Here is a 25,945-nt window from a genome sequence, read left to right as displayed (position 1 = left end):
GCTCCAGGGAGCTGGGTTCGATTCCCGGCTTGGGTCACTGTCTGTGTGGGGTTTGCACACTCTCCTCGTGTCTGCGTGGGTTTCCTCCGAGTGCTCCAGTTACCTCCCACAGTCCAAAGATGTGTGGGTTAGGTTGATTGGCCAAGCTAAAATTGCCCTTAGTGTCCTGGGATCATAGAATCATAGAAACCCTACAGTGCAGAAGGAGGCCATTCGGCCCATCGAGTCTGCACCGACCACAATCCCACCCAGGCCCTACCCCCACATATTTTACCCACTAATTCCTCTAACCTACGCATCCCAGGACTCTAAGGGGCAATTTTTTAACCTGGCCAATCAACCTAACCCGCACATCTTTGGGATGCGTAGGTTAGAGATTAGTGGATAAATATGTAGGGATATGGGGGTAGGGCCTGGGTGAGATTGTGGTCGGTGCAGACTCAATGGGCCAAATGGCCTCTTTCTGTGCTGTAGGGTTTCTAAGATTCTAAGAATAAATGTTGGCCGAGCCAGCAATGCCCACAACCTGTGAAAGAATAAATAGAAAAAAACGGTGGTGGATGTGATGCCAATCAAGTCCTGTCCTGGATGGTGTCTCAGCCCCCTACTATACTCCTTATACACCTATGACTGTGCGGCCAAATTCCAATTCGATTTTCAAGTTTGCTGACGACACCACCGTTGTGGGTCAGATCTCAAACAATGACAAGACACGAGTACAGGAATGAGATAGAGAATCTGGTGAACTAGTGCGGCAACAATAATCTCTCCCTCAATGTCAACAAAACGAAGGAGATTGTCATCGACTTCAGGAAGCATAAAGGAGGACATGCCCCTATCTACAGCAATGGGGACGAAGTAGAAAGGGTCGAGAGCTTCAAGTTTTTAGGTGTCCAGATCACCAACAACCTGTCCTGGTCCCCCCATGCCGTTACTATAGTTAAGAAAGCCCACCATCGCCTCTATTTTCTCAGAAGACTAAGGAAATTTGGCATGTCAGCTACGACTCTCACCAGCTTTTACAGATGCACCATAGAAAGCATTCTTTCTGGTTGTATCACAGCTTGGTACGGCTCCTGCTCTGCCCAAGACTGCAAGGAACTACAAAAGGTCGTGAATGTAGCCCAATCCATCACGCAAACCAGCCTCCCATCACTTGACTCTGTCTATACTTCCCGCTGCCTCGACAAAGCAGCCAGCATAATTAAGGACCCCACACACCCTGGATATTCTCTCTTCCGCCTTCTTCCTTTGGGAAAAAGATACAAAAGTCTGAGGTCACGTACCAACTGACTCAAATACAGCTTCTTCCCTGCTGCTGTCAGACTTTTGAATGGACTTACCTTGCATTAAGTTGATCTTTCTCTACACCCTAGCTATGACTGTAACAGTACATTCTGCACTTTCTCCATTCCTTCTCTATGAACGGTATGTTTTGTCTGTAGAGCACGCAAGAAACAATACTTTTCACTGTATGTTAAAGCATGTGACAATAATAAATCAAATCAAATCAAAAGCTTCTTAAGTGTTATTGGACCTGAACTCATCCAGGCAAGTGCAGAATATTCCATCACATATCAGACTTGTGCCTTAAAGATGATACTAGGTTTTGGGAGTCAAGGGATGAGTTATTCACCACATAATTCCCAGTGTCTGACCTGATTTTGTAGCTGGTGTATTTATACGCCTGGTCCGATTCAATTTCTAGTCAATGGTAACCACAGGATGTTGGGCAATTCAGCATTGCAATGCTATTGAAGTCATGAAGAGATGGTTAAGATTCTCTCTTTTTGGATGGCTACTGCCCAGCATTTGTATGGCACAAGTGTTACTTGCCACCAAACCTGAATGCTGTCGAGATCTTGCTGCACAAGGACACCGACTGCTTCAGTGTGAGGAGTTCCAAATGATACTTAATAAAGGTTGGGCCTAGGGCAGTTACCCGAGGAGATCCTGCATTGATGCTTTTCTTCATGTCATCACTAGTCCTTTTACCAATCACTTTAAATCAGTGTCTTCTGGTTCTTGACCCTTCCACCAATGGGAACAGTTTCTTCCTTGCACTCTGTTCTAATTCCCCATGATTTTGTAATACAGTACCTCTAACAAATCTCCTTTTAACCTTCTTTCAGGAGAACAGCCTCAGCTTTGTCAGTCTGTCCACATAATTGAAAGCTCTCACCTGCAGCCACTCTCATAAGTCTTCTGTAATCCTTCCGAAAGTGTGGCACCCAGAATTGGGCACAATTCTCCAGTTAAGACTGGCCCAATGTTTTATGAAAGTTCATCATATCACCTCCATTTTGAACTCTTTTCCTCTATTTATAAAGCCCAAGATCCCATATACCTTATTAACAGCTTTCTCAACCTGGCCTACCACCTTCAACAATTTGTGCATACATACTCGTTTTAGAACTGTACTTTTTGTTTTATATAGCCTTTCCTCATTTTCCTTCCAAAATGTATTAAATTTCATCTGCCACATGTTTGCCCATTCCACCAGTAGTAGTAATGCCACATAGTAGGATTGTCAGCAAAGTTGAATCCAATGGGATACGTGTGCAATGGCAGCATGGATAAATGCTAAGTAACAGGAAACAAAATAGTGATGAACAGTTGTTTTTTGGACTGCAGAAATGTGTATAATTAGGTTGCCCAGGTGTTGGCTTTAGAACCACTGCCCATTCCACCAGCCTGTCTGTGTCCTCTTGAAGTCTATCACTACCTTGCTCATGGTTCATGCCACTTCCAAATTTTGTGCCATCTGCAAATTTCGAACTTGTGCCCAGCTACACAAGTCTCAGTCATTAACATAAATAATGAAAGGCAGTGGCTCAAGCTCGCTCGCAATGAGTTTGAAGTGCAATTATTTTGTGGTGAAATACAAGCTGGGTGAGAAATATCAAGTGAATGCTCAAGAATTCATCAAAAGAAAATCGTTCGCATGTGTGCCAGTCCAAAGCAAGGAGCCTTTGTGTCAAGCGAGTGGTAACTCTTCACTTGCTTAATGTGTGCAAAGATATTGCTGGGTAAAGGAATCATAGAATCTCTAGTGCAGAAGGAGGCCATTCGACCCATCGAGCTTGCACCGGCAATAATCCCACCCTATCCCCGTAACCCCACATATTTACCCTTCTAATCCCCCTGACACTTAAGGGTCAATTTAGTATGACCAGTCAACCTAACCCGCACATTTTTGGAATATATTATATTATATATATTAGAAAATTGAATCTGGTGTTTGAATTGAGATCTTTCTGACCTTTTTGTCTGGTGTAACACAATTCATTTTCTTGTTTTAATAGATATTTTATTCTTCGTGTAATAAGTTAACCAGCAGACTCTCGTGAACTTGTTCAGTTATTTTCCTCCATGGTGTCTTAAAAAAATGTTTGGATCTATCAAGCCAAGTTTCACTCTGGGATATGATTGTCCATCATCAACTGGGATCGTAACAGTAATCATTTAGTACCTCAGCAATACTTTTGGCCTCCATGCATAAATCCTCTTTTGGTATTGAAGACTTTTGGATTTCCTTTATGCTGACTGCCAGTCACTTGTCATATGACAATAGTTGCCTTTTTATTCATCTGACCAAAATGGATAACCTCACACTTATTCCCCTCTGATCGTTCTGTATTCAGCCTGGTTCTCACTTGTATTCATCAATCTGACATCCTGACTCTTTTCATGTGCAACCTATCTGGCCTTTACAGATTTCATCTTCTCCAGAACCAGTCCCAAGTTCCAGAAATCTAAAGCCTATCATGCATATTCTATCCTCCTATTTCTGGACTCACTAACTAGTATTTGGCACTGGGAGTAATGCAGTGAACACTACCTTTGAGGTTCTCCTTGCTAGTTTATTCCCCTAAATTCCTATTTTTTAATTTGAACTCTGAAGTCTCTCTTCCTCTACGCAATTGAAGGTTTTACCATTTAATGTATTTATATTTATTCTGTCCTTATTCTTCTTTCCAAAATGTAGGTCCTCTCATTTCTCTAATTCAATTTTCATTTGACACCTATTGCCCAATCTCGCAGTTTAAGATCCCATTTCATCTACCTCTCTAACTGGAACATCACTAAATGTATAATTCTGTGCCCTTGTGTTTGATGATGCCCCGCGTGCCTCGTCTATATTTTGCACAATTGCTATAACAGCAAAGGCGTGATTAGTGCGTTTATCCATCTTACCTTTCATTAAAAAATGGGTTTTAATCGTCCCCTTTACATGTACTAAATATATCCTTTGAAATCTGTTAGTAGCATTAAGATGGGCAATCCCTTATACAGTGCTGTCATCGTTTTAGTGACTTGCATTATGTACTGATTGGTATTCACGTTTTTTCTCTGTGGGTGGTTTTTCATACTTTAATGAGATTTCATGAAATTGGTTGCCTCATTGTAATAATGTTCTCATGCCTCATATAGTTAAATTATTCCATTGGTGACTGAGATTTGAGTATAATGTGCCACCTTTGACCGTGGTGATGCGAATGTAAATATTAGACCAGGGGTTCTTCACCTGGGTACTGCGAGAAAGTTTTGAGGGGTCCACCAAATCTGTATCTTTTGGTGAAAAGTCACAATAGAAAATTCTGTTGCGCTATTCCTGGTATGTAATTTAATTAAATTGCACACTCTCAGCATAGGGAGAAGCATAAGGTGACAGAGGAAAGCAAAAAACATTTATTGATGTTGGAGAAGCGGAGAGCGTGTTCCCCCCTCCCTCCCAGAACCGTTAGTGACAGTTCAGAGTGGGTTCTGTTCACCGCAGGCTGTGCACTGCATGCTCACCATGTTTAAACCAGGTAAGTAAAGCATCTGGCTGTGGGGCTTTGATGGTTTGTTTTGTGGGGCAATGGGCTAAGAATTACCAAGATAAAGTGTCGGCGGATGTTCGGCTGACTTCATCTTGAGCCCCTCATGCGGCTGTGCGGTTTCCGTGGCAGTTCTTTACAGAGCCAAGTTGAGCTTGGGCGGCTGCTGATCAAACTGCCCGCTACCACTACCTTCCAGTTTGTGGCCCCCCGGGTCCATGGGTTGTCAACTCTGTGACTTGACGTGCAGACGACCATGACGATTGACTTTTTTATATATACACAAAATACGCCATTTTGCGTTGGACCATTAACCTGGACTTTAGCTGAATGTTGTCTTTGGTAATCCATCTAATTTTATGGCGTGGGATCTTGCTTTGTGAGAACTTGCTGCTGTTCTCTAAACATGTGGCATGAGCCACTTAGCCCCAGCAACAAGTTTCACATTTAGTAAAACAAAAATAACAATATACGTGTTTCATTGCATAACCTTTGTACCGGAATAGTTGTGTTCCAGAGAGTAAGGCAGAGACTACTACCTCTGAGGTCCTGGTTGCCAGTTTTATCCGCTAACTTAAACAAGAGACGGGACATCAGAAACTAAATGATTGTGAACTCCTGCGTGAGACCGTTACCGGCCACTGCGACTATCTTGCACTATCCCGGAATGCTCTTTAGTTGTATTTTTATTATATAGTGATATTGCCCCAATGACTGAATGATATATTGTAATTCTGTCCACTTGTCGTTCAAATTCTGAGCTCCTTATTGAATTATTACTGCCCCCCCCCCCCCCATATCATTCGGTTATGATTCCTCTGTCACAGATCTGATTGAATCTGATTCCTTTCTCCTGTTGCATCGCGATCTATACTTGTTTATGTTCATGTGACCTTGTTACTAGGGCTGTGAATGTCGCTATGTGATTGGCATTGGTGCCAATGACGACACGACAGACGTTGGTATCTGCAGTTCCAGTTGATTCTGATCACATTGTGGGAACACAACGCAACAGATGCGAAGACTGATCTACTTCTCCAAAAAACACTTAGACTTACATGGAAAAGGTCGAGGCTTGTTTCAGTGATGATCTCAAAGCTGTAAGTTGCTACAAGAAGTTTATTAATAGCACTGTAATGATAACCCTGCCACTTCAAATAGTTTCGGAATTTCAGAATGCATATTCAACAGCTTCACTCCGTTTCTGCACCGTTATACACTGCGTGAGACCAAGAATAGCCTTGGTGTTGAGCACATGTTTATTTGAGCCATTCATTATTATTGACGTGCTGTGTCTTTTAATCGTAATATAACTGCAACACTTCAGTAACTGAGTTCCAAATAAACTCGGAAGACTTTGGAACCCTTTAAAATACATACACAGATGGCCCTGAATTGATCTATATGTTTCCTCTCGCTGACGTAATTTTATTTCACGCTCAGGACGCTTTGTGGGAGTTTATTTTTTACAATTCGTACCTTTGTAATCAATTCCCGGGAAATGCCAGAATTCGTTTTGTGATGTGACCCAGGCTGTCCCTCAATAAATTGGCCTTTATTCACTGTGCAAGCGCCATCAAGGAAATCAAATACCTGTTCCACCAGCCCCTCCCCCTCCCACCCCCCACCACGCCAAATTGTATTTTATATGTCGATAGGGTAGATTAAATGTTTTCAATGTTCATATATATATTTACTCCTGTCAGTCGCGGATGTACATACTATTTATTATTCCATCTTAAAATGAGAAATCAAATTTCGTCATATTTGTCACAAAACAAGTGTTTTTTACGGTTCTCCACACAATTAATGCATTTATTGTAATTTTACGATAAATATTATCTGGATCTTTCATAGTCTATATGGTTTTATTGGGTTCTACTGTTCCACTTGCAATTTATAAGACAGTAAACTTTAATGTAGTTTTGGAGTCATTTGTTTCAAGTGGGTGCTCGGAACTAGAATTTAGGGTCTGGGATTATTTGAAAAACATTGGGGTGTGGCGATGATCTCTCAATTAAGGAAATTAAAGGGATTTACTGTGGAAGTCGTTTTTTTGTTGTGCTTATTTATTTATATTGTCCTAATAATTAGGGAAAGTAAAATATCATGTTTCTGGAAATCTAAAAATAAATACAGGTCAGGTGGATACCATCTGTGGAGTGAGAAACAAAGTTAAAGGGCATTAATTTTGACCAGCAAGCGAGGTCAGAATGCCAACATTTGGAGAACGATAGGGATGGTGTTAGTGTTAAAACTTTGAAAAATTATGGCATGTAGGAAGCCAACACAACCCCTTTCATTTTAGGGTTTAGCAAGTGTGGGTTTAGAGGGTGGAATCACTTGTGCATATACTTAAACATTTAGAAAGACAACTGAAAGCATATTTAACCCATTTTGGCTTTAGCTGTTATGGGGTTTCCTAAGCTGTCAGAAACTTACCAGGGTCAACAATGCGAGAGCACAGGAAAAATTGATGACTGTATTGAAACAGCACGACTGCTTCCTCGCTGAAGCGATTGAATTTTTTTCAAAGGTCTTGTTCTGAGATTGTGCTTTCACTGCTTTAGAGGTGATTTCCAATATTTTGGAGATGGGTTCTGTTTTCTTGACCTTTTCTCACCTTGATCTGCACTTCCATGCTATCAGCATGGGAGCAGTTTCTGCAGCTTATGCAGCGCTTCCTTGGTTCTCTTAACATAGAACAGGAGGAGCAAGTGCCAGGAATACCAACAGCAGCAGAAGCAACGCTAGCAGCAGCTGCCTTCTCAGTCACCTGCTTATTCAAGAGGACAGAGGGATGGACACAGAACTCCAACTTCGAAGAGGCAATACCCCAAAACAGGATATATAGACAGAGGATAAATTTCCTCAACATGACTGAACAACAGCATTTCAAGAAACTTGGAGACTTTCATGGCAGGTCAGTGTTGGGACCTTTTCTGATGTATAGTAATGACCTAGACCTTGATATACAGGGCACAATTTCAAAATTTACATATGATATGAAGCTTGGGAGCATTGTGAACTGTGAGGAGGATAATGTGGAGCTTCAAAGGGACATAGACAAGTTAGTAGAATGAGCAAACAGATGGCAGATTATGTTCAATGCAGAGAAATATGAAGTGATTCATCTTGGTTGAAAGAACATGAAGAGACAATACAAAGGGCGCAAGTCTAAATGGGGTGCAGAGAACCACTGTGCATAAGTCATTGACGGTGGCAGGACTGATTGGGAGCATGGTCAATAAAGCGTAGAGTACCCTGAGCTTTATTATTAGGGACATGGAATACAAGAGCAAGGTGGTTATGTTGAACTTGTATAAAGCACTATACTCGCCTGACCTGGAGTTGCATTGGTTCTGTGCGTCACACTTTAGGAAGGGTGTGAAAGCATTGTAGAGAGTGCAGAAAAGAATCACAGAATTAGTTCCAGAGATGAGGAACTTAAGTTATGAAGATGGATTTGAGAAGTTAGGACTGTTTTCCTTAGCGAAAAGAAGGCTGAGAGGAGATTTGGTGGAGATATTCAAAATCATGAGGGGTCTGGGCAGAGTAGATGGGGATAAACTATTTCCATTGGTGAAAGGAATGAGAATCAAAGGACACAGATTTAAAATATTAGGTAAAGAAAGCAAAAGCAATATGAGGAAATACTTTTTCACGAACGAATGATTAAGGTCTGGAATGCACTACCTGAGAGTGTGATGGAGGCAGGTTCGGTTGAAACATTCAAAAGGGAATTAAACTATTATCTGAAGAGGAAGAATGTGCAAGGTTAAGGGGAGAAGACAGGAGAGGTGGGAGAATGGTACTGAATAAATTGTTGATGCAGATACAACGGACCAAGTGGCTTCCTTCTGCATTATAACAATTCTGTTATCTGATTCACACCCTTTGTTCACCTTCTATTCTTGATTTACCATTCTACTCAAGACTGATGGCCATTTGGCAGGCAAGAGGTAATAGTGGAGGTGACTGGATAGTGGAGAATTGTAAAAACATTGATTCTTTATAAACATTCTCAAAAACATTAATATAGTGACATTGCTATGAACTCCCAAATGAATCCACCTCAGAAACTAAAAGTCTTTACTTCTGTGCGGTGCTACTACTTAGGCTGTGCATAACGAAAGTTAGGCTGCTCATTCCACTGCTGTGACAGTTGAGATGCTCTGGGCATCATTGTTTGGGTTTTGGGGCCCATGGGGGCCGCATCAAAAACTGCCCCACCTGCAGGGGCAGACTCACTGAGATAAAGTTTAAAAGTTTATTTATTAATCACAAGTAGGCTTACATTCACACTACAATGCATACTGCAATGAAGTTACTGTGAAAATCCCCTAGTCGCCCCACTCCAGCGCTTGTTTGGGTACACTGAGGGAGAATTTATCATGACCAATTCACCTAACCTGCACATCTTTGGACTGTGGGGGGAAACTGGAGCACCCGGAGGAAATCTGACACAGGCAGAATGTGCAAACTCCACTTAGACAGTGACCCAAGCCAGGAATCGAACCCGGGTCCCTGGTGCTGTGAGGCAGCAGTGCTAACCACTGTACCGCCATGCAGCAAGTGGGGTAGGGGGGAGGGTTTGCGTAAAAGGGATGAGAAGTGAAAATGCCTGGAGTAGAAATTCCATTTCTATATATCTTTCTCCATCTTCCTTCTCATGGTATACCCGCATTTCCTTTTTAGCCAAGAGCTGGAAATCACTTTCCCGCACATGCAGTGAGGCGCTGGGGCCATGTGTGGCTTTCCACCATCCTATTTAAAATGGAAGTTTGAGTGTGCAAACTTCTGTGCAAAGCACATATTCATTGGGTTATCTACCTCATCTGATGCTCCATGCAGATGGTCTCTCTTGGAGATAGACCTCAGCACAAAAGCTTAAGACAGCATCGCATCCAGATTTCTCCAAACTCTGATGATATGCAGTATCTTCGGAAATGCTGACAGAACATTTTCTCTTGCTGCTCCAGAATAGTCCACTTTGTGGATAGCACCTGAAGCTCAGCTTTTGCATCCAGATGAGTAGGCCTTGGAGTGTCCTGTGCTCTTCAACAGATGTGGAGATGCCGGCGTTGGACTGGGGTAAACACAGTAAGAAGTTTAACAACACCAGGTTAAAGTCCAACAGGACTTTAACCTGGTGTTGTTAAACTTCTTACTCTCTTCAACAGAGACAGTCTGCAGCTTTATCTATCCTCAACACTTGCTCCTGTTTACTTGTTAGATGGTGACCCACACATCACAACCTAAGCTAATGTCTTGGAAGTCTCACCAAATTATGTATCTGCTGGTATAGAGTCTGCATTATTTGTGCAATGGTGCTTAGAATGTACAACCCTCCTCCCAGGACTTGAGTCATGCATCCTCCTGCAATAGTTCCTGCATCATATATGTAGGACATTTGGGAGATGAAAGGCATGAATTAGAACAGATGAACTGAGCTGCAAGGTGTATTGGCCTGAGAGATGCTGTGCAGGAGAATGCTTGGAAATTCAGAGTGTGGTAGTTGATACTAAAATGTGGGATGCCACTCACCTTTCATGCCCTCATGATGTGATTGAACCTCCTGTATCAAACTGCAAGGCACCGCATACTGCTCAATTCTTCAGCTACTTCAAACTGTGCCTCTTTTGTTTGAGAGGCTGGCCTCTTCCATTCACAAAGAACAATATTTCTTTTTGGGTACTCACAACCTGAAAAATGGCCCTCAAGAAAGCAGAAAACTAGCAAATAGCCATCCAGTGTTGCGCATCTGCCCTCCTACTCACTTTATCATCAGTGACAGATCTGCAGTAGAGGCATTCTGACTTGTGGAGGTCCCTTTAAATAGACATCCTTGTTTTTCACCTCTGCACTCTCTGGTTGGTCAGGAAACCTGGAAGTGTGTTTCTATTGCTATGGCTATTAGGTTCCTCTCCGGCTGCTGACCCCTCTGTTATGAGCAGTAACAATTCTATCTGATGTTTAAGAGTGAAAGGTCATTGACCTGAAATATTAACTGTTTCTGTCCCCACAGATGCTGCCTTGTAAGTTAGGACAGAGCTATTCCCTGACTTACAGTTCTTCTTTTGGTTATACAATATTCAATTAACTTCTTTAATTTGTCAAGATGCACTGTTTCATCAGAAGTAACTCTTCAAATGCAGACAATAAAAATAGAACAAAACTTACTCCAACTTATAAAATCAAAGGAAGGGTTTAATAAAGAAACATCATTACTCCAAACTTGGGGCCTCGCCCTGGGCCAATCCAAGCAACCCACAATTCTACACAGATTCTTATTTATAGTTAGTCAGCTGACTATTACATCATTCTGCAATTGGTTCCATGGTTTACTAGGTCAGCTGACTCTTACATCTTGTTGCCATTGATCACATCACATCCAGTACAAAGTTGTCACCAGTTACATTCTAACATGTACAAGGGTTTGAAATCTGCCCCTACTCAGAAAATCCTTGTGTATTTTGATGCAGATGTTGTAAACTTTAGTCGTTATCAGTCAGTTGTCCTTGGATTAACAATAACTAAAATTTCCAACATTACAAAATCAACTAGGACATGCTTTCCTGTGAGTCAATGTTGTTTGCGATCTCCTGTATACCTTGAGAAAATTGAAGAAACCAATGCCATATGAAATCATTCAGATTGATTCCAAATACCTTGTAGTATTTGTTTAAATGTGGGTTTTGTAAATTTTTTGGTTCACTGATTGGAATTTAATTTTGGTTCTAGTCATTTTCTGGAAAGCTTTTCTCAGTCTGGCTCATTCAAATTGGAGTGTGATAGGTGAAATAACTTTTGTGGAAAAGACCTTTTCTATTAACTGAGGAAACAATTATGTTTAATTATTGTTGCAAAATATATAGCGTACTATTGCTACTGTTCGCTTAGTCTTTTACTGTTTAGCAATGTTTGTTTGCCAATAAAAGACTAAATCAAGTTGTGTTATTCGATTGACTTTTGAGGGAAATGCAGAAATATGATAAAATATGGAAGGTTCCGTAGGAGTATTCCATGATGATGTATTTCTACTGGGAAGCTGTGCTCTTAAGTACATAGACAAAATTTGCTTAGACACCTGGATAAGTGACAACAAATCCTAGAATATAGGAAGGTTCACCAGTGGGTGGGGCTAATGATGCAGAATTCCTCAAACATTCCTAGAATAACAATATAAATAAAAGGGACCAAAAAGTAGCACTTAACATAACTTTGTATTTGTGTTAAATGTGAGGAGGATTCAGGGGATGTTAGAATTTTGGCTTTGAACAACTGGAGATTTTCTCTTGGATTCATTTATTGAATTCTGTTTCTGTTATGTTTATTTATTTACACAATCCTGTCAGAAAGGATTTGTTTCCTAGCCTCTAGTTCTTCATAATGTCAAGCACTATTAATTTCCTCGGGTACTTAAATAAACAGCTTGGATATATGTAACATTTCTAATGTAGTGGAATATTTCAAACCACTTCACAATGTGGGGCGCTGAAAAAAGAAGTATGTAGATGGTAATTGAAGGCCAATAAATATGTTTTCAGAATGCTTTCGACATGCAAAGGTTGATTTAGCTGCTACAACAAAGTGGGCCAAATCTTGGATTCAAGATAAAATTAATGTGGTTGTTGACCATATGACTGCTCATAATATCCTTGTTCAACTCTCTATAAACTCTCTCAACTCCTTCAATGCCACTATCCTATCACTTACCTAGCATCTAGAATTGGATAGGCTGCAACTTCCTCTTACTAAACATTCAGAAAGCTAGACCATCATCATCAACACCGCCACATCATTTTCCAGGTACCCTTATTACTGACTCCATCCCATTCTACACAACTATTAATCTGGACAGAACCGGATTACTTACAAACCTGGCATCCTCTTAAACCTCAAATCAAGGTTACAACTCTATCGGTTGTCTGACAAAGGCTGCCAGTTTCCTCTTGCATATTCTCCTCTGCACCAGCCTCAGACCAGTACCAGTGAAACCCTCATCCACATGTCTTTAGTTCCAGACTCTTGTATTCTGATCATCTCATTGCCAGCACCCCCCACCATCAACCCTCTGAAAAGCTCAGCTCATCCAAAGCTGTTGATACCTTATCTCACAGTAACTCCATTGTGCGCATTCTGCTTATACTTGCTGACTTGCATTGGCCTTTGATCTCTCAACATCTCAAAGAAACACTTTTATTCTTGTATTTAAATCAATACCCTGATCTTATTTCTGTAGCATATCCTCAGTGTGACACCCTCCCCAAAATTCCCACATTCTGACTTCTCCTGAATTCCTTCTTCGCTTTGCTCCCTCCTTAGTGGTCCTACCTCCAGATATCTAGACCTCATCCAAGGATATTTTTTTAAATTACTTCCGCCTCACTGTCTTCCTCACCTGTTACTTCCTTCTTTGTCTCAGCATCCATTTGTTTTTGCTTACGTATCTGTAAAGCAAGTTGGTTATCTTTCAAATGTGAAGGGATATGTTTTGCAAAATGTTTTGAAGTAAAACATCTGTGCAGGAACATGAAGCCTTAATTCTGCATGTCGCATTCATCTAAAAAGGAAATTTTAATTGCTTCTTTCTCACACCAAATAATATTTATAAAATTAAGATCATGTGTTTTTCATGGAGGTCAAAACAAATAGTTGAAATTTGGATACTTCAGTGTGAGTCCTGACTTACTTTTGAGTGATTGTTAGTTCTTTTCCCATTGTTTGTTGTGTTATGAAGTTAAAGTTACTGTGTTTTGTTGCAATAATCTATTCGTAGGCCACGTGCCAAGTTATAAAATACATGGGCAGTATTTGTGATTAATGGTTTTCAAATAATGTTTCTGTGTTCCTCAAGGTGAGGAATGGAAATTCCAAGGTTTCACTGTTAGCACCAAGCACACTCAGATCAGTCAGATCGATATAAAGCTCTCGCTACTCGACGTGATGATATGCCGCAGCCAAACTTCAGAAGAGAATTCCATTGTGATGCTGTCTGTCATGTATCTCCAACTTCCTTAGTCCTACCATTAGTGACCTTCCCTTCGGCTGTCTCAGGCACCCATGAGCTGAAATTCCCACCCTAAACATTTCTGTCATACTACCTCTCCTCATAGATGCTAACTGTGGCTAGCTAGTAGCACCCTCACCTTTGAGCCAGAAAGGTGTGGTCCCACTCCAGAGACATGAGCACAAAATCTAGGCTAACACAACAGTGCAGTACAGAGAAGGTGCTGCATGGGTGGAGGTCCCATCTATCAGGTGAGATGTTAAACCTGTTTGCCCTCTCAGATGAACAGAAAAGATCACATGATATATTTTGAAGAAAAGCGGGGAAATCATCCCCACTGTCCTGGTCAATATTTACCTCTCAATCAATGGGGGCGATTTTCCAACCTCGCCTCGCCTGGCGCAGATCGCGCCGATCACGGAAAATAGCATGCGAGGTTAAATATCAGCTTTGCGCACAGCACCAAACAATTTGCAATTATTCTGGTCCCTTTCTCCTGGCACAAACCGGATCTGGGCACGAGACCAATTAGCGTATTTAAAGTAGCATTTAAATATCCAAAGCCCCATTGGGCTAGGGCATGGCTGGGCAGTGCCCACCAGACACCCTGGCAGCGCCAGTTGGGCACTGCCAGTGTGCTGGGGCAGTGCCAAGGGGGTGGGACCTGAGTGGGGGCTATGACAGGGGGGCAGGGGTGGAGCATGAAAGGGGTCATGATGGGGGGCATGTCAGGGGTTATGATGGGGCGGTATGTTGGGGGTCATAGCTTTCAAAAAATAAATTTACCTGGTCATTATCACTTTGCTAGTAGTGGAATTTCGCTATGTACAAATTGGTTATCAGGCTTTTTACATTACACAAATGACCACAATTCAAAAAAGCGCTTTTATATGTTCCTAGATCTTGAAAGATGCTATATAAATACAGTCTTTCTTTAATTTTGATGAAGGTCATTTTATATGAAGGTCATTTTATATGGTTTTGTGATGAACAACAACTTGTATTTATGTAGTGCCTTTAACATAATACATTGTCCCCACGTGCTTCATATGAATGTTAATCAAATGAAATTCGATTTCAGTCACATTAGGAGTTATTAGGGCAGATTGTTCAAGGAGTTTTTTAAAAAACCTAATCAAATTTTTTTAGCAGTATCTTGGAGGAGCAAAGAGATGGAGAGTTTTGGGGAGAGAGTTCCAGAGCTGAGGATGTTGGCAGCTCAAGACATGGCTGTCAATGATGAAGTATTTAAAATGACATTACTTGATGACAGAATTGGAGGATTGCAGATATCTTTGAGGGCAGTAGGGAAAAGGATATAGAGATAGGGAGGGGCTGGACAATGGAAGGATTTGGAAACAAGAATGGGAATTTTAAAATTGATGTGTTGCTTAACTGGGAGGCAATATAGATGAGTGAGCTTATGGTAGATGGGTGAACGAGACTTGATTAGGCCACAAACAGTAGATCTTTGACCAATAGACCTAGGAAAAAGATACATAAGTCTGAGGTCACGTACCAACCAACTCGAGAACGCTTCTTCCCTGCTGCTGTCAGACTTTTGAATGGACTTACCTTGCATTAAGTTGATCTTTCTGTACATCCTAGCTACGACTGTAACACTACATTCTGCACTCTCTTGTTTCCTTCTCTATGAACGGTATGTTTTGTCTGTATAGCGCACAAGAAACAATACTTTTCACTGTATGTTAATACATGTGACAATAATAAATCAAATCAAAAAACCTTGGATTGTTTTCAAGTTTGCAAAGAATGGAATTTGAGAGGAGAACATTGGAATAGTGAAGCCTAGAGAAGACAGAAACTTGTAAGTGTTTTAGTACCAGATATGCTGAGGCAGGGATAGAGTGAGAAATGTTATAGAGTTGGAAATAGGTTTTTATGATGCCAGTGTTGATGGGATTCCCACCAGTTTTCTGACCCAAACCCTCAATTTGAAAAAAATATAGGAAGATTCCGTCCTATGGTTGAGATTTTTCTGGTCCTTCCTTCTGGCAGATCTTCCAGTTGCATAAAAATCGACACCCTCTGGTGGGAAGGGCCAGAAGATCTTGCCCATGATTCCCTGGCGCTGCAGTGGGAAAGCTATTCAAATATCCATAGACTTTGGCTGGACCAGGAGATCCTGCTAGAGGCCAGTAGTTCAGTGCATCTGCCGTGGGAAAACTTGCCATGGGGAGCTGAAAAATGCTGTCCTCTGACTTCAGTCCTCCCAATATTTGGTTAGAAAAACTCATATTGCATGTTGAACAGGCAGCCTGACAAATTAGAGACCGTGAAGGGGTTGGGGAATGTAATGGTGAGGTAGAGCTGGGTGTCATCAATGCTGATTCTGTACGTTTAGATAATGAAGTCAAGGGGCAGCATGTAGTTGAGAAACAAAAGGAAGCCAAATCCTTGTGGGTCACCAGAAGAATGGTGTCGGAATAGGAAAGGAACTCTGGTTATGACTGATGGGAATGGGATGAATATTCCACCAAACTGGACAACAGAGAAGTGTTGGAGGAGGATGGTGTAGTCAGCTATGTCAAAGGCTGAAGACAATGTAAGGCTAACAAGGGATATTTTAACACAGTCACTCCCCAGTGAATATATTCAATAAAGTCAAACAGACCAGGAAGGTGCGAGTTGGATCCTAAATCTTTGGTGAATTAGCTGATATCAGTAAAATCTTACTATATTTTTTTCAAATTGAGGGTTTGGGTCAGAAAACTGGTGGGAATCCCACCAACACTGGCATCATAAAAATCTATTTCCAACTCTATAACGTTTCTCCACTCTATCCCTGCCTCAGCATATCTGGTACTAAAACACTTACAAGTTTCTGTCTTCTCTAGGCTTCACTATTCCAATGTTCTCCTCTCAAATTCCATTCTTTGCAAACTTGAAAACAATCCAAGGTTTTTTGATTTGATTTGTTCCCCTAATGTAAACAGGGGTACTCTGTTTGGGTCATCCTTCTGATCAGTATGGAACAAACACTGATGGAAATGTACATGTGCGGGTTCTTGGACTCTACTACAATGCCTCCACGGTCCTGTCAATGTTAGCTGTTAAAATGAAATAATTTGCACTTGGGAGAAACACCAAAAGGATTTCATAGAATCACACCTCTCTAAGGAATCCACCCTCTTGAAGATGAGAGGAAAAATATAAGATAATTCTGGCATGATCAAAAACAAAATATTTGATTGAAGACCATGGACAATTTCAGAAGCTGATTAGATATTAACTTGTAGTGTGAGCAATGCTATTTAGTTACATGTTTTAAAAATTATATAGTTAAATTGCAAGTGATTGTTGGTGTGGCTGGAATTGACAGTATTTTGGTGTCTCAAGGAATCAAAGGGTGTGGGGAACGGGCAGGGAAGTGTGGTTGAAGCCCAGGATCAGCCATGATCGTATTGAATGGCAGAACAGATGACTCGTATTTAGTGGCAGGACAGACTTGATGGGCCATATGGTCCACTGCTGCACATATTTTTTGTTTTCTTGTGTTCTGTCTGATTAAATTAATTCCTCAATACAGTAAACTAACTTGGTGTATTTATTTCAGCACTGGTTATATTTGTTTTCAAATTTACACAAACTGTGATTTAGCATCAAACTTTACAATGCTATAAATGTTTTTTTATTCACAGTAGAAAATATTTATAACTTCATGACCCCACTACCTCTGCAAAATTGCTGTAACTCAACATAATTATTGTACTCCGAGGGGATGTGTCAGCATTACCTACTAAGATTGCATGTAGCCTATGTAGAGCAATTTTAATCTATTGATCTGTGCGATATCAGTACTGACATCAAAATGACTGTTTGCCAGTAGGTGCAGAGTAAAAAGCAGTGCTTTAACTACCACATTTTGATTTGGTGATTTTTTTTTTGTGCTTATCATCTTGAATGATAGTAGCGATGAAACATTTTCCTATTTCAGGCACTCCAAATCAATTATAACCTGATGATGCACAGAAGGCTTTCACAATTCTGATCCAAACCTGATCCCTACAATTGTTCCTGGTTGCCCAGTTTATTTTTATCATTTACCATACGTCTAGTCATTGAGATAGTTAATTTGATATGAAATTACAAACAGATGTGTGTCATCTCCCAGTAGGAAATGAATTGCCGAAGCCCATTTTGATGGATTGCCAACTAACAAAAGGTTTTCATTCCATCAGTCTGGGTTGAATTCAAATCTAAATCAAATCTAACTCATTCCACTTCCTCAAAATTGCCAACACATAATAAAAAGTGATGGATTCAATCTGGTATAAACACATGTTATTCTTCCATTTAAATACATATTTGTGATGGTCTTACAACTGTGTTTTTCTCTTTGTTAGAATCAGGTGTTTTGTGCAAAAGCACCTGAGGAAGAATGTCAAGAAGAAGGGTATCCCTCCAGAAATTCTGCCAGCTCAAACCTTCAGATACTGGAGGAGGAGAGAAGAATACGCAAGGGGAAGTACCACCAAAGTCTCCAACTATTCAAACCCTTCCGAACAACAAATAAGTAAGTAAACAAGTTCAGCGAGAACAGTTTGGGGAAATTCAGGCCAACTCTTTTCCCCAAGAGGAATTGAGTAGCGTGAGCAACCAAGGCTTCTTTAATCTGTGTGATGTAACTACGCTACAGACTAGGATAGGTTAGATCCAACAAATCCCTGGGATCTGATCACCCACACACTGGGATTCCAAAAGAGATAACTGCAGTGATAATGGATGTGATAGTTATCATTTTCAATGGTCCTGCTAGATTGAAAGTTGGCAAATGTTATGGAGGGGATTGAATGAAAGGGGGGAGTGAGAAAGCAGTGAATTACACCGGTTGTTGGGGAAATGTTGGAACCTATTATTCAGAAGGTCTTTTCAATGCACTTAAAAAAGCAGAGTATCAGGAGAGCAAGTTAATGTGGTTTTACTAAAACAAAATCCTGTTAAACAAATTTATGAAGTTTCTTGAGTAGTAACTAGTAGAGCAGTAGATAAAGGGAAACCAGTCAATATAGTATACCTGGATTTCCAAAAAGCATTTGATAAGCTGTTGCACGAAAGATTAATAGACAAAATTAGGGCTCATGGAATTGAGGGTATATTAGTATGGATGGAGAATTAGTTAACAGATAAAAAACAGAGTGGACATAAACGGAGCTTTTTCAGGTTTGCAGGCAGTCAATAGTGGACTGCCACAAAGATCAATGCTAGTGCCTCTGCTATTTACAATCTATATTAATGACTTAGATGAAGAGATAGAGAGTAATGAAGCTAACAAAGAACAAAGAACAATACAGCACAGGAACAGGCCCTTCGGCCCTCCAAGCCCGCGCCGCTCCCCGGTCCAGGAATGAATCCTGAATCCAGGATCCCCGCCCAATTTTCCAGCCTATCTACATACCAATATCCTATCCACCGAGCTGTCCCTCACAGCTACGATGCTTTGTTCATTACAACCTATTAACTCACCCCCACCCCCCCCATTCCAGACCATGTGATCTCCAGGGAGAGGCGTTTGTTGATGATTCCAATCTAGGTGGAAAGGCAAGCTGTGGGGAGGACACTGAGGGACTGCAAAAGGATGCAGACAGGTTAGGTGAAGGGGCAACAAGGTGGCAGATAGAGTATAGTAGAGGGCAATGTCAAGTTATTAACTTTGGTCGTAAGATTATAAAAGCAATATTTTTTAAAGGTGAGAAACTTTTAAATGTTGGTGTTCAGAGAGACTTTGGGTGTGCTAGTACAAGGAACACAGAAAGGTAGCACGCAGGTACAGCAAACAATTAGGAAGACAAATGGCATTTTGGCCTTTATTGCAAGGAGAATGGAGTACAGGAATAAAGATATCTTGCTATAGTTGTACAGTGTTTTGGAGAGACCACATCTGGATTACTGTGTGCAGTTTTGGTCTTAAGAAAAGATATTGGCCGGTACCTTGAGCCTGTAATCTCAGTCTGCGTGATTGCTGGCAAGGGCTCAATATCGAGCAAAACCCGGAAGTCATGAAACTCGCCAGCAATCACAATGTTTGATTTTTGCCACCCTTCATCAGTGACGTAATCGAATTTATGCCCATAATGGGTGATAATCCGATTTCCATTTATTTCAATAAATTTAAATATAATTAAAGAACCCCCTCGCCAGATCTTCTTCCCTCAAAAGATTTTTGTAACTCGCCAACATGACGTCAGATCAGCAAGATTTACCACAGGTTCACTAGCGAACCTGGAAGTGCCAGGGGTGGCCCTAGCCTCACATGAGACGACTCATCTATTTGTGGTGTGGAGGGAGGGTGGGGGGGCAGTGTGCACTGACGATGGGGATGCCTGTGATGATTGGATGGGGGAAAGGGGGCCCATACCAACGATGATCAGGTGGGGGGATGCCAGGGATGATCGGTGGCGGGTGTGGGAGCGGAGGGGTGGCACATGAGGTGGAAGGCCACAGATATCTCCATGGTTGGGGGGGGGGGGGGGGGGGAGTTGGTGGGAGCATTAGTTTCCAGGCTCTATAAGTGTCCCCACATCACCAGACTGAAGGTGCAAACCACACCCATTCTTTTTTTTGGCAGTTAAAGTGACCATATCTGGAGAGAAAACTAGCCAGTGGAGCTGGAGAGTTCCACGCCAGAATGGATTGTCAAATTCTTTTAAGATTTCATCCTAACCTTTATTGGAGGTGGGATGGCAGATGTTCACTAAATTGATCCGTGGTATCTGGGGATTGCCCATGTGTCAGGCCAAGTAAATTGGGTTTATATTCTCTGGAATTTAGAAGAATAAGAGGCAATCTCATTGCAACCTACAAAATTCTGATGGGGATTGATAAGGTGGACGCTGAGATATCTTTTACATTCATCAAGGAACCTAAGTCACAGGTCACAATCCCAGGATAAGTTGCTGATCATTTAGAACTGAGGTGAGGAGAGATTTCTTCATTCAAAGGATTGTAAATCTTTGGAATTTGCTAGCCTAGGCGGTTCAGGATGCTCCATCATTGAATACATTTCAGGCTGAGATAGGCAGGCTTTTAGTCTCAGGGAATTAAGGGATATAAGGAATGGGCAGGAAAATGCATTTGTAACTCAAGAGCAACCATGATGTATGTCTGTGATCCATTGCTTAGCTCCCAAGGAGATGCTTGCAGCCCCAGTAGCGCCCATTACTGTGTGTTCACACTGCTGGGACTGCGAGAACTACTGAGCTGCTGGCCAATCAGATAGACTGGCAGCTCTTGGGGGCGGGACTTCCTTCCACTGAGGGCCACTCGTCCCACTGTGTGCTCATTTAGACAGCCCCAGCATGTTATTGCTGTCAGGTGGCATTTTTAAAGTCGGCCAGTTTTAAGCTGACATTTGTAATGGGGCAGCGAGGAATACATCCACCACTGTAAATTTCACCCAGTATGCCAACTCTTTATAAGTGACAACAGGTTTCAACACTGCGGGTACTCAGAATCTGTCGTATTCTTCAGACACATTATGGGATGGTGCCCTAATTTTGGGACATTATAATGAGAGTTTCATACAGCTAGTACTTCTGTTGCTCATAGTGTGCAGTCATTGGATCTCAGCAGACAAAAGTACCAATTTTGAAGTGGTACAATGTCAATCAGTGTCTAAATCACTTTGTAGGCATCAAAACTCTATTCACAGTAAATAGCATCAAAATAGGTTACACTTTTAAACCAAAATGCATCTTGGTTCTTCCACGTCCTGCCTCAGGAAAATTTACATTGTTGATCATCAAACTAAAAAAAATGTATTGTGTTTTTCAACATTTCATTGTCATGCTGATGGTGAGGTAAATTATTTTCAATACTCAGAGAAGCCTTTGGTTTGCTCAATAGATACTTGCCTTGACTGCCCTGAGAAAATTAAGGAAATATTTTTCTCTATCCCATGGAGCACTTGTTATTTCATGGCAACATATTTCTTCAGTTAATCCCCATATCCTCAGGTCAGCAATATTAATCTCCATTTTTACTTAGCGAGAACATTACATGTTACTTCATAGATATGTTAATGGCTGCTGTGGAGTTGTGAATGGAGTTGTGTCAGGAGCCAGCTGAAGTTATGCTCGGTGGTTTAATGGAGAAGGTGAACTTAATAAGAAGGGTGATGCTGTAGGGTAATGAGATCAGGAGTGTGAAAAGATGAGAGTAGTCAGTGCATTGAAGGAGAAGGAGCCTGAACTGATCATCTTTATGTTTGAAAAGTCTATTCTCACATGATGCTGGAAGTAAAGGGGTGAGAGGAGACAGTTTGTTGTGACACAGGGGGTGTGGATTAGTTATTGTGTATACATATTTATTTGTGGGACATGGGTGTTGCTGGCTGGCTGGCTGGCAGCACAGTAGCACAGTGGTTAGCACTGCTGCTTCACAGCTCCAGGGACCTGGGTTCGATTCCCAGCTTGGGTCACTGTCTGTGTGGAGTTTGCACATTCTCCTCGTGTCTGCGTGGGTTTCCTCCGGGTGCTCCGGTTTCCTCCCACAGTCCAAAGATGTGCGGGTTAGGTTGATTGGCCAAGCGAAATTGCCCCTGAGTGTCCCGGGATGCGTGGATTAGCGGGTAAATATGAGGGTTAGAGGGATTAGCAGGTAAATATGTAGGGATACGGGGATAGGGCCTGGTTGGGATTGTGGTCGGTGCAGACTCGATGGGCCGAATGGCCTCTTTCTGCACTGTAGGTGTTCTATTTATTGCCTATCACTAGTTGCCCGAGGGCAGTTGAGAGTCAACCACATTGCTGTGGCTCTGGAGTTACATGTAGGCCAGACCAGCTAAGGACGGCAGATTTCCTTCCCTAAAGGATGTTCATGAACCAGAAGGGTTTTTCCAACGATCAACAATGGTTTCATATTCATCAGTAGATTCTTAATTCCAGATTTTTTTTTTATTGAATTCAAATTCCACCATCTGCCGTGGTGGGATTTGAACTCGGGTCCCCAGAATTTAGCTGAGTTTCTGGATTAATAGTCTAGCAATAATACCACTCGGCCATCGCTTCCTTACAAACAGTAAGTTCTATTTCTTGTAATGTTGGTGTTCATTGTGAATGCTATTGTGGAACTCCACTTACTGCCTTCAATTCAGTATAACACACAAAGCTTCTGGAGGATACAATCCTGCTGATTGTACTTCTACTGAATAGTATCAAACAATGGTATTGTATATACTACTACTACTGTTAATAAACATACATTATGGTTAAGATATTGATCATCCAGAGTAATAAAATATACCCTAGTTAAAATGCCTAACTTACAGAGAAGCTAGTGTCAAATGGTTTGGCAACTTCCAGCTGATGTCAATTTAAAAGCTACCTTTTCTTTCAGGCACAAACATCCAATTGACAACTCAGGCCTATTTTCTTTTATGACCTTAAACTGGCTTTCTCCACTAGCATGGAAGGCCTACAAGTATTCTCGGCTGGAAATGACAGATCTTTGGGACTTGTCTAGAAATGAATCTTCTGAATTAAATTCTCGACGGTAAGAGTTTCTAGAATTACCAGGCAACTTACTTTTGTTGCTGCATTTTTCCATCCTGATTTAGTAACTTCATATCAAGGAGATTGAGAAACAGTGTTGACTACGAGCGAGAGTCGTAGACTTCAGACAGATCTGATATACTCAACAAAATTATTTCCCAGGAAACGTTAAACTGAAAAAGGCTAGCCTAACACCTGAGTAACTCCAGAACTGACCACTCAAATCACTGTCACACCGTCCCCCTTGCCACTACCCCAACTGCCCCACAGAGCACCCAACTGCCCGCCCCACTCTCCCCCAAAGGGTGCGGATGCCCCTTCATCAAGATGACTCTTTGTCAGAGCTAAAGACAAAAAAAGGCCAAGATTTGTATTATGAAGGGTGGGTTTGGGGAGGATGTTGTAATTGGACAATGGGAATGTAAATGGTGATGATAAAGGCTGAGAAAGGTGCTAAGAGCATCTATTAAGAGATCGGAATGTGTGAATGACAGAACAAAGAGGGGACCCTTTAAAAACTCTCTGAACAGTGGGGCTGGCTGGCGGGTCCCCCAAGAGGAGCTCATTTACATCTTTCAAGTAGATGAATGCCACTGACAGACACTGCCAGCGCCCGCTGGAAACATTCTCGCTTTCCAGCTGGTGTGAACACTTCGTTCCAATTTAGGTGAAATTCCCCCTAGTGCCCTTCTCATAACTTGCTTTCCTACCGAGGTATCATCAACAAATTTGGTTACAATATACTCTGCCTCTTCATCCAAGACATTAATATAAATTGGAAATAGTTGGGTTCCCGGCACTGATTCTATAGCACCCTACTAGTTACATTATGCCAAGGTTAAATGACCCAGTTATTGCAACAGTCTGTTTTCTGTTAGCCAATCCTCTATCCATCCAATATACCCCCAACACTATGAGCTCTTGTATAGTAATCTTTTATGTGGCGCCTTAGCAAATGCCTTTTAGAAATCCAAATAGACTACATTTGCTGGCTTATCCGTCCTACTCCTCAGATCCACAAAAAACTCGTATAAATGTATAAAACTGTGAACTTGTTTGTCACATGTTGGCATTTTACGGCCATCTTTTGACAGAAAGGAAGTTACAAATAGTTACTTTTAATGTTGGATATGTGTTTTACAATTTTGAAAAAAGGCTTTGAGATGAAAGGAAGTACGGGATTAACATTGTTTCCACAGTGACTAAACAATTCCCATCAGGCCTCATTTCACAAGCTATTGCTTAATCTTGAAAATTGAAAAAGGATTTCTTTGAAAGGCACATATATGGAGCCTTTGGTTGTGATCAAGACCAAAATGGGGTGCAATGCCCTGTCTTTTCAGCTTGGATCTTATTTATCTCTGTTGTGGGGCACATGAACTGGATTGAATTGGATTTTGAATTTGGTTTTTGGTGCAAGCACAAGGAATGGATTTGGGTTTGCCCAGTCCGTTTTAAGCATTGGCTTTGTAACTTTAAGGATGGAGTAAAAGATTTTAAAGAATACATGGAGCCCAGATTTCAAGATTGTTAGGTTCCTATGTTCTGCTGTGGTGCAGTATGAGTCACACTATAAAATTAGGATGATTAAACCTCGTAATAAATGTTTTGTTAGCATATTTTGGAGACTTCCAACTGTCATTTTCACAGGAAATGTTAGAGCTAGGTGGGTGTAGGCTGAATTTATTCATACTCAGAATTAAGTTATTGTCTGGAACCCACATTTTCCAGGGGAGAGTTGACTGAGGACACATTAGCTGTTCTGCATGAAACATTTTCACACTGATAGATAATCAGTTTTCAAACACTTTCCTTTGGTGACTGTATCGTTATTTTGCCGTTATTTTGCCCTCTTATCTTGAAATCTTACTGTTCCTTTGTAACAGTATTCTTGCAATTTTTATTATGGTTATCTTTTGTTTGCCAACCGAACTTGTGTTTATGATGAGCTAGTCTGGTCAATAATTTTCCTTAGTGCAACTGCTAATTGATCAGAGAAATCCTAAAAGAAATTGTTTTTTAACCAGATGCAAGATACAAATAAGGTCCAGTCGAGTAAAATTTAATGGCTACAGAAACATCTGTTAATTATTAATTATAGTGAGATAGCTCACTTGGACAGTCAACGCTTCTTAAGCATTTAGTGACGCCCCTCAAGCTAAAAGCATCTGGTGACAGGCTAGCAACTTGTTCTTGGGGGAAAAAAAAAAGTGGGAACTTATGAATGTCTGCCTTGTGCTTGGAAGAGAAATAACAACAACATTTTGACCTACATTTTGCTCAGTCTGTTTGCTTTGCTACTAAACATTGTCGTAACTCTCCATTTACCTACTCGGCTTGATTTTGGTCATTGATATCACTTACCAATGACTACATTTATATCCTAAAACTGCTTGGTTATCGCTTACAACCAGACAATAATAATAAAGAATCAGATCAACCAGACAGTAGTAATAAATTTGTCACAGTAGTAATAAATTTGTCACACCAAACAACACTTCTTTATTTTTGTTGATTTTTTTTCTCCATAAGGTATTTATGAGAACTGGAATTGATAGAATATCTGCTCACCATCTTATTGAAACCTTTTTTTTAAT

The 25,945-nt window shown here is 41.1% G+C and overlaps 1 protein-coding gene across 11 annotated transcripts in view; it reads left to right on the top strand.

Moving 5' to 3' along the window:
* Window positions 1-25,945, top strand: part of LOC144492932 (ATP-binding cassette sub-family C member 5-like) — a 179,325-nt gene that overhangs the window by 29,184 nt on the left and 124,196 nt on the right. For 6 of the 11 annotated variants that reach the window (XM_078211585.1, XM_078211582.1, XM_078211590.1 and 3 more), the window contains exons 2-5: window positions 4,651-4,814; window positions 5,728-5,923; window positions 18,204-18,373; window positions 23,194-23,349. In XM_078211585.1, coding sequence (XP_078067711.1) covers window positions 5,882-5,923; window positions 18,204-18,373; window positions 23,194-23,349 — 368 coding nt within the window. In that variant the 5' untranslated portion in view covers window positions 4,651-4,814; window positions 5,728-5,881. The remainder of the gene's footprint in view (window positions 1-4,650; window positions 4,815-5,727; window positions 5,924-18,203; window positions 18,374-23,193; window positions 23,350-25,945) is intronic. The other 5 variants (XM_078211586.1, XM_078211581.1, XM_078211591.1 and 2 more) reach the window with 3 other exon arrangements.

The sequence above is a fragment of the Mustelus asterias genome, chromosome 4 (genome assembly GCF_964213995.1).
Source record: "Mustelus asterias chromosome 4, sMusAst1.hap1.1, whole genome shotgun sequence".
Taxonomy (NCBI): domain Eukaryota; kingdom Metazoa; phylum Chordata; class Chondrichthyes; order Carcharhiniformes; family Triakidae; genus Mustelus; species Mustelus asterias.
This window is presented reverse-complemented; position numbering and strand designations above follow the sequence as displayed.